This window comes from Strigops habroptila, chromosome 2 (assembly GCF_004027225.2).
Source record: "Strigops habroptila isolate Jane chromosome 2, bStrHab1.2.pri, whole genome shotgun sequence".
Lineage (NCBI taxonomy): Eukaryota > Metazoa > Chordata > Aves > Psittaciformes > Psittacidae > Strigops > Strigops habroptila.
The window spans coordinates 70,673,179-70,690,949 of NC_044278.2; the positions used below are offsets into that span (position 1 = coordinate 70,673,179).

Consider the following 17,771-nt stretch of genomic DNA (forward strand, 5'->3'; position numbering starts at 1 on the left):
AAGTTGCTTTCTATTCTGCTTCACCTATTTACAGCTTGTCAGCTGGGGTCTGAATGCAGATGTTCCATTGCAAGGCAAAACGCAAGCTGTAAAAGCCACAGCTAAGCATTCAGAAAGTAAATTAATTTATATCACTGATTAAATACAGGAAAACCAAAAGCATTTATTAATGATTAAAGTCTACCCTAACTACCTAGAGGAAAAAAAAAAAAAAGTTCTTCTATAAGGTATGTGTGAATAATAAAGATCATGAGGATAATATGGAAAACGCATTTTCCACAATAAATTCAATAAATTCAATTCCACTATAAATCCAAAATAACTTCATTACATCGGGCTTAAGAAATCCCCAGTGAAAAAGTTAGGACACGCATTAAGAAACACCTACTACGAAAAAGTTGCAAGTCTCTAAAAATATCATCACTTTGTCTCCTCCCTCCCCTTTCCCCGACTCGCCCTCCTCCCCTTTCCCCGACTCCCCAGTTTCAAAATACATCTTCCCTAGGCCTTGGGTCTGGAATGATAGTTTCTGCAAACAGACCATCCCCAACCATATGATTAGCCATTATCACCTTTTATGCTCCGCTCTACATTAAGATGCAAATCCAACAGCTGTGGTCCAACTTAGTTATTTACAAGGGTTCCCCTTTCAGATGTCCAAGCCAAAGCTATAACCAGTTCTGCGACATAATTACAACCTCTCTCCACAGGCAATAACAGATCTCTGTCTGCGATGATGTGGCCAGCGGCATTTTCTCATCCAGGCTATGGTTCAAACGGTTGCTATGATTTCAAATGGTGCATCTACCCTTATTTTAGCATGACTGGCTGCATTTCAGCTGCTGACATCTAACTGATTGACGCATATCTAAACAACGAAGTGGTTATAAAAACAAACTGGCAGTATGCACCGGTGTTTCACCACTCGTGACAGAGCGGCTGGCAACGCGACCGTGGGAAATTTAAGAAAAACACCAGCATATATATATAAGGCCTAACGCTCACAGCCATCATGTCTTTACTAAGAGTCTTGCGTTCTGCACTTTTAAGAGGAGTGGGAAGTTCACAGAGATACCTATAAAGGTATCTGAAAAGGCAAATCTCTACCTGCATTTGGAGACGTGTGCCGCGCAAAAACACCCAGGTGCTTCCCTTGCAAATCAGCTACGGCACGTCCACTAAGAAAGTACAGTCGAGGACAGACCCGATGCAATACTGGGGGAACTGCTTTTCCGCCGCAGGTTACAGCCATGGCACAGACTGCCGCCTGCCCGCCTGTGCTCAGCCTGTCTGCCATATTTCACGCAGGAGCACCCCAAACTTACCGCGTCGCAAACGCAAACGGGGACGGGAGGGGAGGGAGGCTGAGGGAAGGAGGGCGAGCGGCGGAAACCGTCGGAACCCCCTGCCCCCGCTCCGCCACCCCTGCGGAACGCAGCCCGGGGGAGCCCGGCGCTGCGGGAGAGGCACCGACGGGAGTCCCGCCGCCCAGGGGCGCCTCCAGGGAAGGAGGGAGGCGAGGGAAGGAAGCCGCGGGGCAGGCACCTGAGCGGGCGGCGGGCAGGGCGTGGGCAGCCCCCGGGCCGGAGATCCGGGCCCTGCGGGGCGGCCCGGCGCGGGAGAGGAGGGGACGGAGAGGGGGACGGGCGGCCCGCAGGCCCCGGCGGGCCGGGCCGCAGGTGGGCGTCGGGCGCGGCCGGCGGAGGAGCGAGCGGCCGGCGGGCAAGTCACCTCTTGACGCGGATGATCTGGTCGCGCATGGGTCGGATGTCCTGGAAGCTCTGCTGGTTGACCAGGCTGTAGACGAGGATGAAGCCCTGCCCGTTCTTGATGTAGAGGTCCCGCATGGAGGCGAACTGCTCGGTGCCGGCCGTGTCCAGGATCTCCAGGACGGAGGGGGAGGCGTCCACCTCTATCTCCTTGCGGTAGAAGTCCTCGATGGTGGGGTCGTACTTCTCGATGAAGGTGCCGGTCACGAACTGCACCGTGAGCGCCGACTTCCCCACCCCGCCCGAGCCCAGCACCACCACCTTGTACTCGCGCATCCTCCCGCCGCCACCGCCGCCAGCGCGGACGGACAGCCCGCCCGTCCGACCCGCACCTGCCGACGGCCCCTCCTCACCCCCCCGCCATGGGCCGCCCCGCCCTGCCCGCTGCCGCCGCCGCCGCCGCCGCCGCAGACCACCCCCGCTCCGCTCGCTCCGCGCCCGCCCGGCGGATGCTGCCGGCCGCGGCGGCTGCTGGGCGGTGCTGCCGGCGGCGGGGCCGCGCTCACGGGCTGCGGCGCGGCTGAGGTGGGGTGCGGGCCACGCCCCCTCCTGCCCCTGTCGCCACGGCAACAACCAACCGGCCGGCGCGCGGAGGGGCGCCGGGGAGGAAGAAAGAGCGGGGAGGCGGGCGGGCGGCTCCTCGTCACGTGGCACCTCCCCCGCCGGGAGGGGGGGAGGATGGAGCCCGCCTGCCAACCGGCGGACGGAGGCCGTCTCACGTGACGCCGACGGCAGCAGCGGATTCGTCGGGCTGCAGCGGCCCCGCCTCTCGCCCGGCGCTGTCGCCGTGGAGACAACGGCCCGCCCCCGCCCCACAGGCGGCTCCTCGGGCCAGCTGCGCCACACGCGCTTCCCGGAGGGCCAACCAGCGGCCGCGCAGCGGTCACGCGGCGGGCGGGATGAGCCAATGGGAGCGCGGGCTGGGGGCGAGCGGGGCTGGGCGGGCGCTCGGCGGCCCCGCGGCCGGAAGTGGGTGTCAGGGTCCCGCGGCGCTGGGGCTTGGTGTAGGGGCGGCCGCGGCCGGCTCGGCGCTGGGTATCGGAGCGGGCTGCGGCCCGAGGGGGAGCCGGCGTAGCACTGGGGTAGAGCGCGGGGCGCGGGGCGGTTGGGTGAGGCGAGGCGAGGCGAGGCGAGGCGAGGCGAGGCGAGGCGAGGCGAGGCGAGGCGAGGCGAGGCGAGGCGGCGGCGCTGCCCCCTGTCCCGGTAGGTGGGCGGGAGGAGGGAGAGGCCTTGCCGAGCTGCCCGAGGGGAAATCCCGTGCAGGCTCCCCGGTTCCGCTTCCCGGTGCCCTGGGGGAGGGAGCTCTGGTGTGGTAAGTGCTTGCTGGTTTAAACCTGGCAGTTCTGCGGAGGCTGGAGGTGTCTGCCGAGGGCCCGAGGCCGCCACCGTGTTAATCCCGCTCTTGTGTACAATAGTAACTGGGATTCATAAAATTCAATGCACCGATCCTGTGAGCGCGTCCTTTGAGTGCACTGCGATCATGATGCGGGTCTGGGCTAGCTTGGGATGTCGCTAGGTGCTTGTTACTAATGAGTGCTACCCCCTCATCCCCCTCTGATAGAATAGAGGGCCAGGAAAGATGGTGGTACAGTCTGGGAAAAGTACTCCATCTAAACAGTAACAAAAATGAAGATGACTGATGAGATGACATTAACAGTTTCTCATGGGAACCGGTACTGCTCTAGGAAGATGCACATTTGTATGCTCCTCTGTCTACTATAAGACTATACTTAATCCTTTTTTCTCGAACATCGCTGGTTGGAATGATGTGATGTAAGGAGAAAAGATTTTCTTTCCATTAGAGGCTTAAGTTTCAGTCAGAGCCATTAGTTTGCTGTCCAGTTACTCTCCTAAAGCTGTCAGAAAAGGAGCTCGCTCCTGGGGCTGCTTATTATTCCCATTCTGCTGTTCTTCCCTTTGCATTGTCACATCTTCGTCTTAAGTAACGCCTAAGGTGTCAGCATACTTTCCAGGCAAGCCCAGTTCCGTTCTGCTTCCTTGTTGACTTGTTTTCATGTTTCCAGAGCTCACTGGGAGTTTTTGAGTGGCAAATGTATTTCTGGCTTGTTGGAGCACATTTGTTCTCTGTCCAAGTCTTTTGGTGAAATGCTTGCCACGTGCAATGTTTTAAGCTTGCTACTGTTTTGCTTGGGTGTTCTGTTTGGTTTTTCCTCTGTGTGTTTTTGGTGCCCATAGCATTGGTCTGTCTAGAAAAGAGAATATTATACCCTGGCCTCTTGCAATGCCCATGTAGTCCAAAGCCACCGAACCAAAATGAGAACCCCACACATCTCTCTAAATATATTCAATACCAAAGACAAACATTTTTTTTTTTTTTTTATTTTTTTTACAGGACTGTCAGCATCCATTTGTAAACGTTGCAGAGCCTGGTCAGTCTAGTAAGAAATGAGCAATGATTTCAATGAACAATCTCATTTCTGTAGGAGACTTGACACCTCTGAGTAATAGAAATGAGCCTACAAGAACATGTAATAGGACAAAACATAAGATACTATGGATTAATAAGTATTTGTAGTATAAATCCAGGAACCCTCCAGCAGAGTAATGGGAAAATACCTGGCTTCATTAGTCAATGCTGAAAAGAAGCTGCCAGTTCAATGCAGTTGGGAAAAAACAAATGTGACTGTGGTGTGCATGCAGTCAAGCTTCTGGGTGACTAGTGAGACATTACTGTGTCCAGTTCCAATAAACCATGTCCAGGAAAGAGCAACTTGTACAGAAATACACCCAGGATGGTTACTGGAAAAGAACTAAGCTTATCTACAAGAGTACACTGGGAATATTTGTCTAATTAGCCTAGGAAAAGCAGATGTGAAGGAGGGTTGTGAGTAGCCAGTAAGGTAGGGTAGAGTTAAGCTCAGGTGAGTAAGCATTTGAGATAATGAACAATATTGATAGAAGAGCATGGGTCTAAACTGATTATAATCTAGATAGAAAACTAAGAGCTGTCTCAGAGGACTAAGGGTTTTGCCTTCGATTAAGACCAGTGAAAGATGAACATGTCTAACAGGCTTCAAATTGTATTGCGCTTCAGAACAGGAAGGTGATCTATACAAAATAGATTTGTGATCTGTGTTGAAGTGAGGAGATTTGGGCCTCCCTTATTACTCATCCCAGGACTGGAACAATCTCCTGATGTTCAATACTCCTCAGAAAGAGAACTGCTGATTTGTGATGAGGATGATGATTAGAGTGAGAAGGCAACAGTTCAGAAAGAGGTAACAGAAGTGTTCATGCTGGAAAGATTTACATCAGATGTTCAGTCTCATAGATTACTGAGTTTGATGGGCAGGAAAGTGGTTTTTCTCTTAATAAGAATAGTGGGGTGATGTGTGCAGGGACTAAAGAAACATGTACAAACCCAAAATATAGAGGGACAGTATGGAAGGAGCATGGAGGATGGAAAAGAAAAGGCAGGATGGGCAACTGGGGGAGGTGCTGGGTGCCTTGAATGGATGACTGTTCCCAAGGATCTCAGATACTTTGCTGTGACGCTGAACACCTTCCCATTGCCCCGTTTTTCTAGCTTTCACCCTTGGTTGATTATGATTCACCTGGGGAGAACAACAGCATTGAAAATTTAGCTAATAATTGCAGGAGGCTCAGCCCTAAAACCAAATACAGTATCGGTTACGTGGAGTTTTTTATAATGAGGTGGAGAACATGGGGCCGTTTAGGTGCTGCCAGTCTGTCTTTTATGCACATTGCTTATACTTTTGCTATCCTTTACGAAAGGAGAGGGGAGAGATGGGGCCGGGGGGAGGAGAGGAAGAAGTAAATTTCATGGAAGGGAAACTTCCTGCCACAAAAGATTGAGCTGGGCAAGGCTTACCAGGCAAATATCTCAGCCTACAGCAAGCTTTCCCAGCACAACTTCCTTTGCAGCTTCTGAAAGGAGATTCAGAAGTCATCCGGTCCCTCTGTGCTATACAGCTGGGTTCTGCAGGCTGCCTAGGTTTCAGAAACTTCAGTTTAATTGCTCACTTCTCAAGTCTTTTTTATGTCTTATATCAAACTACTGTATTTCAAATTTCAGCAGCCTGCAGCTAACCACGCTTTTATGGTGAAGTTTCTCAATAGATATTGAATTTTTATTTTATGCAGAAACCAACATACTGTTTCATAAGTTTTTTGCTAGGTACTGTAGCCTCTGACTACACGTTAGGGTATGAAAGAGGAACAGGGTCTCTAATACCTATTTTCATTCCAAAGCCAGGGTTTGCTAATTCTTCAGTAGTAACAGTGTCAGTGGCAAGGTGTAAACTGGAGTAATATGAAAAATGGGAAATCCATAAATCCATAGCGCACTCCCCCTGAGAGCTGAAGATGGTCTTCTGACACTGAAGCACAAAAGAACGTGTGAAATAGAGTCTGTCTATGAACTGTTCTAGTGTATATTTGATTTCCATGGTCAAGAGGTTTTTTAAGTGCATGTTAGTAGAACAACAGTGATTTCCTGTCCTTGCTTACTATCATTTTTTTACATTTGGGCTGTCAGTGCCATTCTTTCAGCACATGGATTGCTCCTAAGCATGTGTCATTACAGTATTTTAGGAAGTGTAGGAAGTGTTAAAGATTATGTTTAGTCTTTAATATTATGTGCTAAATTAATTATCTTATTAGAACTGTCCATAAAGCTGTTATCAAATTCAGGATACAACTAACTGGAGTGAAAGGTGGCTGACTTTTCTTACGTTATCCTTAGCATTTTCAGATGATTACACTGTTAATTTCCCTTTCATCCCATTGAAAATATTGTCCTTTTTTTATTTTACTGACTGCAAATTTGTAGGGGTTTGACATCTTTGTTCATGAAGATGGCAGCTTTTTAGAGGAGGGCAAGAATCAGCTGAGTGCACTTGCAAAGGGAAAGGAAGTTGGACCTCCTGTATCCTGTTTGGCAGCGGTTGGGTAGCAGCTTTGATAGCCCAAGAGCCCGACCAGTGGCAGCAAGGTATAAGAGGTGTGCTTAGCACAGTAGAGTGCATGGCGCTGGATCTCAGCTGATCCACTGTGTGTAGCAAGTGAGACAGTGGTCACCATTGCTGTGCTTTAGTTCTGGTACCTGTTTTTGGGAAGAAATTCACAAAGCTGTGGTAAGTGGTAGGAAATTCTTGGCAAAATTGAGACTTTAGTGCTTGGATTTCCAGCAGCCAAGTATGCTGAGCGGGGAGATCTTAAATCAGCTGATCAGAAATGTTGTGTGGGCAGCTTTTTTCTCCTCAGGTTAAATTGCTTATAGCATTCATTTAAACATGTGTAGAGTCAGAGAGCCAAAATCTGAAATGGTCTCTTGCACTTCCTGTGACTCCATAGGGGTATAAGCAGACCCTGCTTGCTGTCATAGCTTCCCTACCCTGCCCAGCACTACACCGCCTTTCTCCCGCTGACACCTGTGCTGGGTCATTTCAGCTCCCTGAATTTGTAGAAAGCGAATCCAGACTAGAAATGCAAATTGTTTTATAATTGCTACCTGTCAGGGACTCAACCATGAAAGAGGAACAGTTAACGCCATCCTCAGCTTAAAACAGTTTAAACCCCCACCTGTCTCTTCCCAAGAGACTGTTTTGTGTTGTGAAGGAAAACAAACTAGATTACATTCCAGCAGAACGAGATTCAATTAATGCGTTTTACCTTACAACTAGAGAGGGCAACAAGTGTGAACACGATTACTGTGGCTCCACCAATAGATACTCATTAAATTGCCATACCTGCCACTTTCAATTGTGTACTCCAGTCTCTAGGGTCTGCCTTTGTTTTTTACAGTTTAAAAGAGATGGAGGCAATAAGACAAGGCATACTGAAGTCTTCTCTCAGTCATAATTTAATTTTCTAACCAGAAAGGAGCATTAAGGCTTCAGTCCCATGGGGTTATTTCAGAGGATGGCCAGTTTGATAGCTCTGCAAATCAGGACAGCTTTCTGCTGTTATCATCTCATGGATGTTCTTTCCTGACATTGCAAATTAACCATTCAAAGGAAGGGAATCACTTGTTGAGAGGTAGGTTTGAAACAGGGAAAGTCAGTTTCAGGATATAAAATAAAAACCCACAGCAAAATAGGCTAAACCCAGCTAATATATTATTCCATTTGACTCTTTCTTTCTCCTCATGATGTTCAAAAATAAATCAATTCAGTTGCAAGACTTAGTAGAAAGTGGAGATAACGATAGTCTGTTTTTGTTAGGGTACAAAAGTCTTGCAATATCTGTCACAAGTCACATAGCCACTTTTTTTTTTTTCCCTGAGTCAGACTTGAAATAAGTTTAACTCCTTCTTTTTAATAACAGGAGTATAAGCATCAGGGACTTGTATTTCATAGGTTTCAATAAAAATTTAATATTACAGTTACAATTATATTTTCTTTTTACATGGTTATTTTGAGCAAAATATTCAGAACTGAATTAATTTGTAAGATGCCTTAACTGCTGTGAGTTACGCTGTAAATTAAAATAAGATTTCTAAGACACTTTTCACATTTCTTCTATATGCATTTTCTTGAAAGGGGCAGCATTTAATCTTCATCTCATGTAATCAAATCATAACTTAGATCAGTTCAATTCAGTACGTGTCCTAAAAATGAGGAGGTCATTTTGGTGCATGTCCAAATGGACACATTTCCTCTGGGTGTTTGGATCATCTGTTCTAGGCTGTGGAGCTGGTTGCTCTGCAGAGTATCCACATCAAACAGCGAAAGACCCTTGAGAGATCCCTGAAGAATTTTAATGGGGCTGGCCACTGCCTGAGGGATGTGAGATGCCCCAAAAATCTCAGAAGCCAATTCATCAGCCAGTGCTGGCCCCATCTCCATACACAAATAGCTGGACAAATGTGCCCAGCTCAAGCATGGGCCCATACTCCCTCCCTCAGTGAATGCACAGATGCAGATAGGTAATCTGGGGATATGGGTGTGGGGAGGCAGGTCTCACCTGTAGAGTAACTTATTTCTTTCTACCTGAAGGTCTTCTTCTGGAGTTGCCACTTCTGAGAGCTTGTTGAGCCCAACCTCTAATTAGCAGAACAGGAAGTTTTAACTAAAAGCTTCAGAATCATGAGTTTTATATATGATCTTTATCAAACACAGGAGTTGCTAACCATTGGCCTTCAAAGATAAACATTAAAGACTTGAAAATCAAGAGGGTTTGCATCCCCTCACTGATCACTGGATTTGCCTTTTAGTCTTTAGATATTGTTGCTTAGTTTCAGTGCTTCCTCATACATTAAAGGTGTTTCATTTTGTTTAGGTTTTTTTTAACAGAAGTCAGAAGTCTCATATTCTTGATCCCAGTAGCTGGTGCTTTGAAAAGACCCAATATCATAAATTTGTGATAAAATCAGAAGTTTTGGCAACAGTGACTTGATAAAGAAAAAAATAGCTCAGTAATCATTCTGAGCCTGGAGAAAAGATTCATGCAAGGGAAACCCAAAAAGGAACTGAGTTAGTGAGGTGTATGATGCTCTCATACTCTTATTTAGGTTTTCAGTGCTGTATATGAATGCAACCTGTGACTGTTGCTTTCGAGTAAACTTTCAGAGCTGTGTTATGTGGGAGGCTTATCCAGCAAGAGTGAGATATGCATATGCTACTTTAAAGAAGAACCATAGCTCATTTGCTTGAGGAAAATAATACAAAGAGTTAGCTCCAGCCTCTCTTTGCATATCCTCTTAGGACATCAGTGAGGGGTGATGCAATTGTAACTAGATTGTTGCAAAATAACTGGGGAGCAGTTCAGAACACACCAATCAATAATATTAGATTTTCCAGAATGATTCAGGAGCTTTTATATAGACCTGCTCCCACTGCACAGCAGTTTGTATTGGGCTAACTGCACGTTTTCTGGACCACGGCAATACAGCCTGGTGTGTGTGTGTGTGTGTGCCTGGGAAGGGAGGGAAGGGAATAAACGTGTGTCCCTGCTCCCCACAGGCCTATACTCCTTTTGGAGGTGTGTGTGTATGTTAGCTGTGGTTATATGTGTAACCATATAGAAAAAATACATAGAGAAAATATGTTTCTCTCAGATAACCTTGTATTTTTGTTTACACAGAGGAACATACAAGCAGCAAAAGTTGCTGGTTGCTGTGGTCCTGAAATGTGCTCTTAACCATACAAATCAGCCACCACCTGTCTCATTACTGACTAGCTTTTCATAAAATACTCTTACAAACGAAGAAATTATTGAGTTGTTGAAATTATTAAAAGCATGCTAGGAAAAAAACCCCAGCTTGGTGTATTTTAAAAAGCGATAGTTCTTGCATGTGTTATCTAAGTGTGTGTATACATGTAAGTGTATTCTGTATCTGTGTGTATATGTAAATAGCCTCAAACCCCACTAAGTTTTATTTAAACCCGGTCACGATCAAGATTTTTTTAGAGAATGGTTAATTCTTGCCCGTTTGAGCAGGAAATAATATTTTTTAATGTTCTAAGTTAAGTAGCTGTCCAGATGAAAAGGATGATAATATAGTTAACACAGACACACACAATATCTTAAAGCTGTGTTGGTTTATGTGACCCAAGGAGATGACTTCTGGGATTTGTGGACCACCGTGTAAACACCAGAGCTTTCAGCCTGCCTGGGTTAAAATAAATAATGCTTTTGATCCGGTCCTGGCTCCACGCTTACATGTCGCTCCTTGATTTAAGCAGCATCACGTGAAGCAGCAGAGGGGAGAAGGAGCCTTCAGCAGCTCTGCGCTTCTCCCTGCCACAACCTCCCCAACCCCTGGCTGCTGCCATTCCCATCTTGCAGATGGGGAAACTTATGAAGAAGGAAGCTGTCTCCTCACTGCCATGCTGAAGAATACACTTTTAATCAAAAGAGGCAGCGGCAGAGCTTTCCAGTACTGAGAGGCAAGAACACTGTTCCTCCAAGCTCACTTGCCAGAGGAGTGATGTGGAAGCAGGTGGAGAAAAGAAGGAGGACCTTCTTTTAGTCTTCCAGAGGCTAAAACTGGGTGAGGTGCTCCTCTTGCAGTGCTGCAGCATTCCCCTTGTGCTCACACAGGTGCTTCATCCATGTGAGGACAAAGGAAATCAAATGGTAGGTCCCCTCAGGCTCTGCCTGTGCAATTGTGCTCATCTGCAGTGTGTGGGTAGGTGGACACACAGGGACAAAAGTGGGAAGCTGTTAGCAATGTAAATGCTTGAAGAATGGGATTTTTAAATAGTTTTCTTTTTCCCCTGAGATAAATGATGCAGTGATGAACCCAAACCTTGGGACCTGAGGATTGGGAAAAGGTGCCAATCTCAGCTTTATCCAGAAGACAAAGCCAGTGGTGTATGAGGTGCCAGGGATGCCCCCAGCAGCGCAGCACAGAGCAGTTTCTCCCTGCGGAAGGTGCAGCAGGTTTGCTGTACCAGCAGACATAGCTGCAGGCTGCTGTCATCATAAACCTCTGGCTATTTTCATTTCATCAAAACAGATGCAATGTTCACCCCTAAACAGGTGCAAAATGCTCTAAAAGGATATAGGGCTTTTCTTAACATGGGAAAGACGCAGCAATCCAAGCCCTGTGTTTTACGCCTGTGCGGAGAAGGCATGTGTAGGGATGCCAGGAAGGACTGAGGAGCTTTTGCTGGGGGGCTCGGTTGGAGTTGGGTGAATAGCTGAAGATGTGAGCAGATGCCTTCAATAGTCAAGGGAAGCTCAGGGCAGAAACAGGCAGGCAAGTTCCAGGCAAGCCTTGTCTCACCTCAGCCGCCTCCAAGGTGTGTAGATGCCCCATGGCAGCTAATCAGCCTCTCAGGTGATTTAAAAATGGCCTCAGGCTCCCTATGAGGCCGAGGTGACTCTCCCTCATGATCCGGCTGGCCCTGTAAAACCCACCTGCTCCCCTGGATTCCCCACAAGGCTGTTTTCCAAGTGTGACAGAAATAGGCATTTCTACATTTGTCTTTGCATGTGCTCCATCCAATTCTGCTGTGTTTTGCAAGAAGGAAACGTGGCAGAACAAGATGGCTCCAGGGCAGCCAGGGCTGGAATCCAATAGAGATTTGGCAGAAGAAATCCTAACTAGGAGAAGCCAACAGGACTTACTGCAGAGGCCACAGACTATTCTTCTTCATACTTAACTAGCTTCTCAGAGGGCCTTTGGGTTTTATTTTGAACAGTGATACTATTTTGCATGTGCAGGAACAGAATAGCTGGTGAGGCTGTTAGGATTCTGCCGCAGGGATGTGCTGGACTGCTGAGGGTGAAGACACATATCCCTGAGCTGTGTCTCTGAGTCCTCTCCTCTGGGCCCTCAGATTGCCTTCAGCTCCGTCAGGAGGCAGTAGGATGTTCCTGTAGTAAATCTAGTAATCTGCTTGGTGGGCAGAGCTGCTCTTCCTCACTCAGGCACCTGAGGAGACCTTCTATGGCTTGTTCAGAGTTGACCTGGTTGTGCATGTGCTGATTGCCACGGACAGACACCATGGGATCCTGAAAAAAATCATTACCTTTAAAAAGATGTGAGATACTTGCTTCCATTTCCAACAGCCAGGGCACGTTTCACTGCAGAGCAGCTGCCCGCAGCTCCTGCAGAGCTCCAGCACATGGGCAGTCTCCATAAATCCACACACTAATTTATCCGAATACCTTGCTCAAGTAACCTAGCCCAAGTTTACTCCTTTTAGCTCTAGTAATAAGCTTCTAATCCCAGCAAAGCCCAACTGCTGCAGGTTTTGCTGCTGAGGAGCCCCACCACAAACTCCAGCTGGTTCAATGGGCATTAGCACTGTTAACAGGACCTTCTGACGTCACGATGCTACAGCACGCATTTCTGGATAAAATTCACCTTGGGACATGTTTCCATCACTGGGTGAACTAAATCCAAGCTCTACAAATACCACATCTTCAGGGCTGTTTTCTTGGTCAGTTTTATTGCAAATTGGCTCAAGTGTATGGACTCCTGGAGCATAAAGCCACATCCAGCTATGTTTTAGAAAGAAGCTGAAAATTAAAAGAAAGGCAGCTGTATCTCTGCAGTATTCCTGAGATAATAATAGTAACAATAAGGGGAAGTAAAATAGGGCAGTTACGTTTCATTGTGATATTATTTTTTTTTAAAGTAAGGATTCAGTTGAATATAAAATGATCATTGATTTTAGGCACTTGATGGACTAATGTTTGATTCTAATGGAGACATTTTCTGAGAAAAGCAGAAAGAAAGCTGTGTCAAGAAGAAACAACCTTCACTTTGTATAGAGAGGTGCTGCTGAGTAGCACTGCCAGAGTCCTTTATATAAGTAGGAATAATTATATTGCACAGGAAACTTAGATTTGAAAGCAGTTCCTCTGATAATTACTCCTGAAGAAGAATGTGTCTATCTATCTGGTGCATGCACCAAAGGCTGAAGGCTTGCCTTCTATCACAGAGGATCATCTGCATTATGGCTAAAATTAAAGCAAAGGGAGAGGAAACAAACAAGAAAGGACATAAAAATCCCAAGTGCCAGGTCCAAAAAAAAAGGCCTTTCTACCAATAAGTAGTGAAACATCTTTTAGAGTGAACATCTGATGTAGACAGAGGTGAGAGGCAAATAAGAGAATAATTATGCTGCACTTGGTTTCCACTTGAAAAGGAATCCCTACTAGCTCCTCGCTGTATGATGTCCCCTTACTGTTCTATGCCTTGTGTTTTCCATTGGGCTTCCACCATAACCACGAGCTCTCATCAAAACCTTTCATGTGAACAGCATTCACTGTTAGAGACTGGAAAATGTCTCTGGCTGAATAACTGTAAGCAGGGAGCTGTTTCTGCTGCTGAAGCGGGGTTTGTTTGCAGTCAGCCTGGGTTGCAGCCTGTCCTCTCTGTCTTCTCCCTGACCTTAAAGTTGGATGGAGCAGGCGAGGCACTGCCTGCATGAAGGTCAGATCCTCTCTAGGAAGGTTTAGACCACTCTACCTTCCACACAGAGCAAATCCATAATTAAATGACACTTTAAATGCTTATGGTTTCCTGCTTTAGTTATGAAAATCAAGGCCATCTGGTCAGTCCCACTGGAAGTGACTCTCACACAAGCTTTTGTGAGCTCACAAGGAACTTCTCTGCATGGCTTTTAATTTGGATCCAAGAGTCTCCTAAGGAAGGCCAGCAGAATCAATGGGAGAAGATAAAAGCCTCTGTGCACAGATTAAAACAGGACTGGCTGATACTTCTCATAAGTCAGAAGAGGACATTTTCCCCCTGAAGTTTCTCTAAGCAGTAAAGGATTTGTATTAATGTGCATGTGTAGCAGTGGGGAAAGGTATTTGATTACTGCAGAACAGGTCATTTACAAATCATCTCCTCACATTTCAGGCAGTATGCTCCATCTCTGCTGGCAAGAGAAATCAATTCGTTCCAAGTGATGGGCCTAAATGACACGTTAAAGCACTGCGATGGTGCAAAGACCGAAATGCACTCCTCAAATCACATGATGGTAAAAAACCCTACATCATTTCTAGCATGAACGGAAGAAAAGAGGAATATGATGCTTTAAAAAAACAACCACCCTCAGATAAAAATAAAGGCACAGAAGCTGAGAGGCAGCATGGGGTTCCTGTGGTGCGTATGTGCGTAGAAGAGAAGCTCAGGTGAAAGCCAGAACAAGAAGGATCTGATGCTCTGGGGGCAGGAATGGGGATGCACAGCACCTTGCTGTGTGCCCCAGCTTGATGGAGAGCGTCACCCTAGGCATCTCTGTAGGCAGCCACGCTGCAAAGGCTCCAGAAGAGGCAATCCTGCCTACAGATTGAATGCTGTTGCCCTCTGGCAAAGCCTCACTCTCTGTCTCCTTTTGCTCACACAGGAAGCCTGGGGCTGAATGCAAAAGGCCTGAATTTTGTGTGGTGAAAGCATACTTCTGTTCTGCCTGCACACAGAAAAGGATGCTCAGAAGAAAACTATTGCCACTGTTTAGGCAATCCATATAAATACTATTCTACATCTGGCAAATAGAGTGGCTGCAAGTGAGAAAGTGCGGAGTTGTCTGACAAGTTGATGTAATTCGATTTCATATGCCTTATAACCTCTCTGTATAGAATCATAGAATCACAGAATGGTTTGGGTTGGAAGGGACCCTTTACAGATCATCTAGTCCAACCCCCCTGCCACGTGCAGGGACACCTTCCACTAGACCAGGTTGCTCCAAGCCCCGTCCAACTTGGCCTTGAACACTTCCAGGGACGAGGCATTCACAACTTCTCTGGGCAACCTGTTCCAGCACCTCACTACCCTCACAATGAAGAATTTCTTTGTAATATCTAGTCTAAACCTACCCTATTTTAATTTAAAACCATTAACCCTTGTCCTGTCATAACAGGTCCTTCTAAAAAGTCTGTTCCCATCTTTCAAATAAGCCCCCTTTAGGTACTGGAAAGTGCTCTAAGGTCTCCCTAGAGCCTTCTCTTCTCCAGGCTGAACAACCCCAGCTCTCTCAGCCTGTCTCCGTAGGAGACATGCTCCAGCCCTCTGAGCATCTTCATGGCCCTCCTCTGGACTTGCTCCAACAGGTCCAAGTCCCTCTTGTGTTGAGGGCCCCAGAGCTGAATGCAGTACTGCAGGTGGGATCTCACCAGAGTGGAGCAGAGGGGAATTATTCATTGACTGAATTCATCTAAGGTGGCATAGAGTATTGGCTCCAGGGAGACCTTCCAGCAGCCTTCCAATACCTAAAGGGGCCTACAAGAAATCTGGAGAGGGACTTCTTACAAGGGAGTAGAGTGATAGGACAAGGTGGGGAGGTGGCTTTAAACTGAGAGGGTAGATTTATATTAGATATTAGAAAGAAATTCTTTATTGTGAGGGTGATGAGGCACTGGCACGGGTTGCCCAGGGAAGCTGTGGACACCCCATCCCTGGCAGTGTTCAAGGCCAGGTTGGATGGGGCTTTAAGCAACCTGCTCTAATGTGAGGCATCCCTGCCCATGGCAGGGGGTTGGAACTAGATGATCTTTAAGGTCCCTTCCAACCCAAGCCATTCTGTGATGCTATGATCTGAGATATCTGCATGAGGCTGGCAAACTTGAGTTAAGATACCTATCCAGACCTGTGCTTCTCCATAGCAGCAGCTTTAGGCCAAGCAGGCACCCTGCAGTGTCTCAAATGATACCTGACATCCTTGGAGAGAAAGCTGTATCCCACACAAACAGCTTTCCAAGTGTGAAAAACTTGTTTGCTTGCAGTCCTGAGCTGTGCTGTCAGCTACCAACTTTAGCACCTCTGAATGTGCTCTGCTGGTATTCAGTGTGGTGACTACAACCATGAGCAAGGAAATAAAAGCATGTCCTCCCTCTAGCCCTCTGTGAAAAGGAGAAACATTCATCGCAAATGTAAACACAGCTCAGGTTTAATGCAGGAACTCCTCTGCATGACCATCCCTGGGAGCTGTTCCTACAAGGTGAACCTCACACCATTGTGGTCACCCTTGTCACCACCACATCCCAGCAGCAGTTCCTCTGAGGAACCACCCACCATGCAGGCTACACCCTGACTGTTTTGTGGCAATTAGACTAAGGAGGACACTCACCTGAATTTGTTTCCCTTACAAGTAGTATCCAAATCCAGCTCTTTGAAGATGAGAGGAACAGGGCGTCTTTCCTGTAGTGATTTTCCTAAATCATAAAGCCAAGCATATATTCCTCACTCTGTAAGAAGCTTTGGTGAAATAATGCAACTGCAACACAACATTGCACAAGCAGCTCATACCAATATCTTCCTCTCACATCTCTTAGTGTTTCCCTCCCTGCTACAACAGAAGGTATTTTCATGTAATGAAATATGCTCTATTTTCTACAATTTCTGTAATTTCTATAATTACAGAATTAGAAGAGCAAGAATTTATAAGATGTTTCTCTAATTTATTCACTCACAGATAATCTAACTATATATCCTATACCTATCACTATTTGCTCCAATACATTACATACCAGTAATAGTATCTGTGAGCCACTGTTGCTTTAATGCAACAGTGAAGATGGTATTGCCCTCGCACAATAAAAATCATCTTGACCATGCAAAAAGCCTCCAGAACTGTCCATTATGTGACATTAAAAAGGCAGGTCACTCGACAAAAGGCTTGGCTAGAGTAATGATCGCAGGCATAAAGAGCATGGTATGCATGTGATATGATGCCAAGGAAGGTTTTTAGCAATTCCAGGCAAGGCATTTTTTTGGGTCCCTTGAATTCATGCAATAAATGCCACCAGCAGAAGACACAGTGCCCACACTGTCAGGCAGCCTTGCCCTCAAGTCCTTTTTCCAGCATCACCCCTAGTACAGAAATGTTGGGGTGTTCCAGGCTCTCTCCTGGAGTGAAATAACTCTTCCTGAAACAAAACACAGCTGCTCTTTCAGCCACTTGCTCAACAGACACTCCCAAAATGCAGCATAGACAAGGCTGAACCAGTTTTGGTTTCCTTTGCTGTATGCAGACATGCAAAGCTATCCCAGCAGGCTCTGATGCCTCAAATGTCACATCCCCTTTTGTTTCATGCTAGTAACTCCAGTGGGCTGCAAGAAGAAAAACAACCCAGCCCTCAGATTACTTCAGACTTTTGAACTAAAACCCAAGCAAAACATGCTGAAAATAATAATTATGCCTTATGGTCATAACTACACCATGTGGGGCCAGAGGAGATACTCAAGAGAAACAGTGTGAATGTGGACCTGGCTGGTCTGCTCTAGAGAAGGCTGATGTTGAGCAACGTGATGCTGCCGCAGCGCTTGGCCTGGGGTGAGGGGCTTTGGCATGAAAGCTATAGCCACTGTCTGTCTGTGAGGACGTGCTTCGTGAGGGGAATACCAAAGGTTTCTAAAGCCTCTCTGCTAGAAGTATCTTGCTTCATTTTGGAAACACTGACATTATCTGGAGGGGGTGTGCTCCACACACAGGGGTGTACAAAGATCTCCAGTTTGGCGTGGCTCCTGAAAGCTCACAGCTCCCACAAGCACTTCTCCACTGCCAAAGAAGTGGCAAAGTTGACAAGAAACAAAGCAGATTTTACGCAACAGAA

General features: G+C 46.7%; 1 protein-coding gene and 1 long non-coding RNA gene across 2 annotated transcripts in view; one reads left to right on the forward strand and one right to left on the reverse strand.

Annotated features, from left to right (window-relative positions):
- RAP2A (RAP2A, member of RAS oncogene family) overlaps positions 1-3,209 on the reverse strand; it is a 35,158-nt gene extending 31,949 nt beyond the window's left edge. The window contains exon 1 of the mRNA XM_030474957.1: positions 1,732-3,209. Coding sequence (XP_030330817.1) covers positions 1,732-2,045 — 314 coding nt within the window. The 5' untranslated portion in view covers positions 2,046-3,209. The remainder of the gene's footprint in view (positions 1-1,731) is intronic.
- Positions 2,926-14,262, forward strand: LOC115603220. The gene is made up of 2 exons (XR_003989831.1): positions 2,926-3,085; positions 14,104-14,262. It is a non-coding gene; the product is annotated as an uncharacterized LOC115603220 (long non-coding RNA).
- Positions 14,263-17,771: the final 3,509 nt, after the last annotated feature.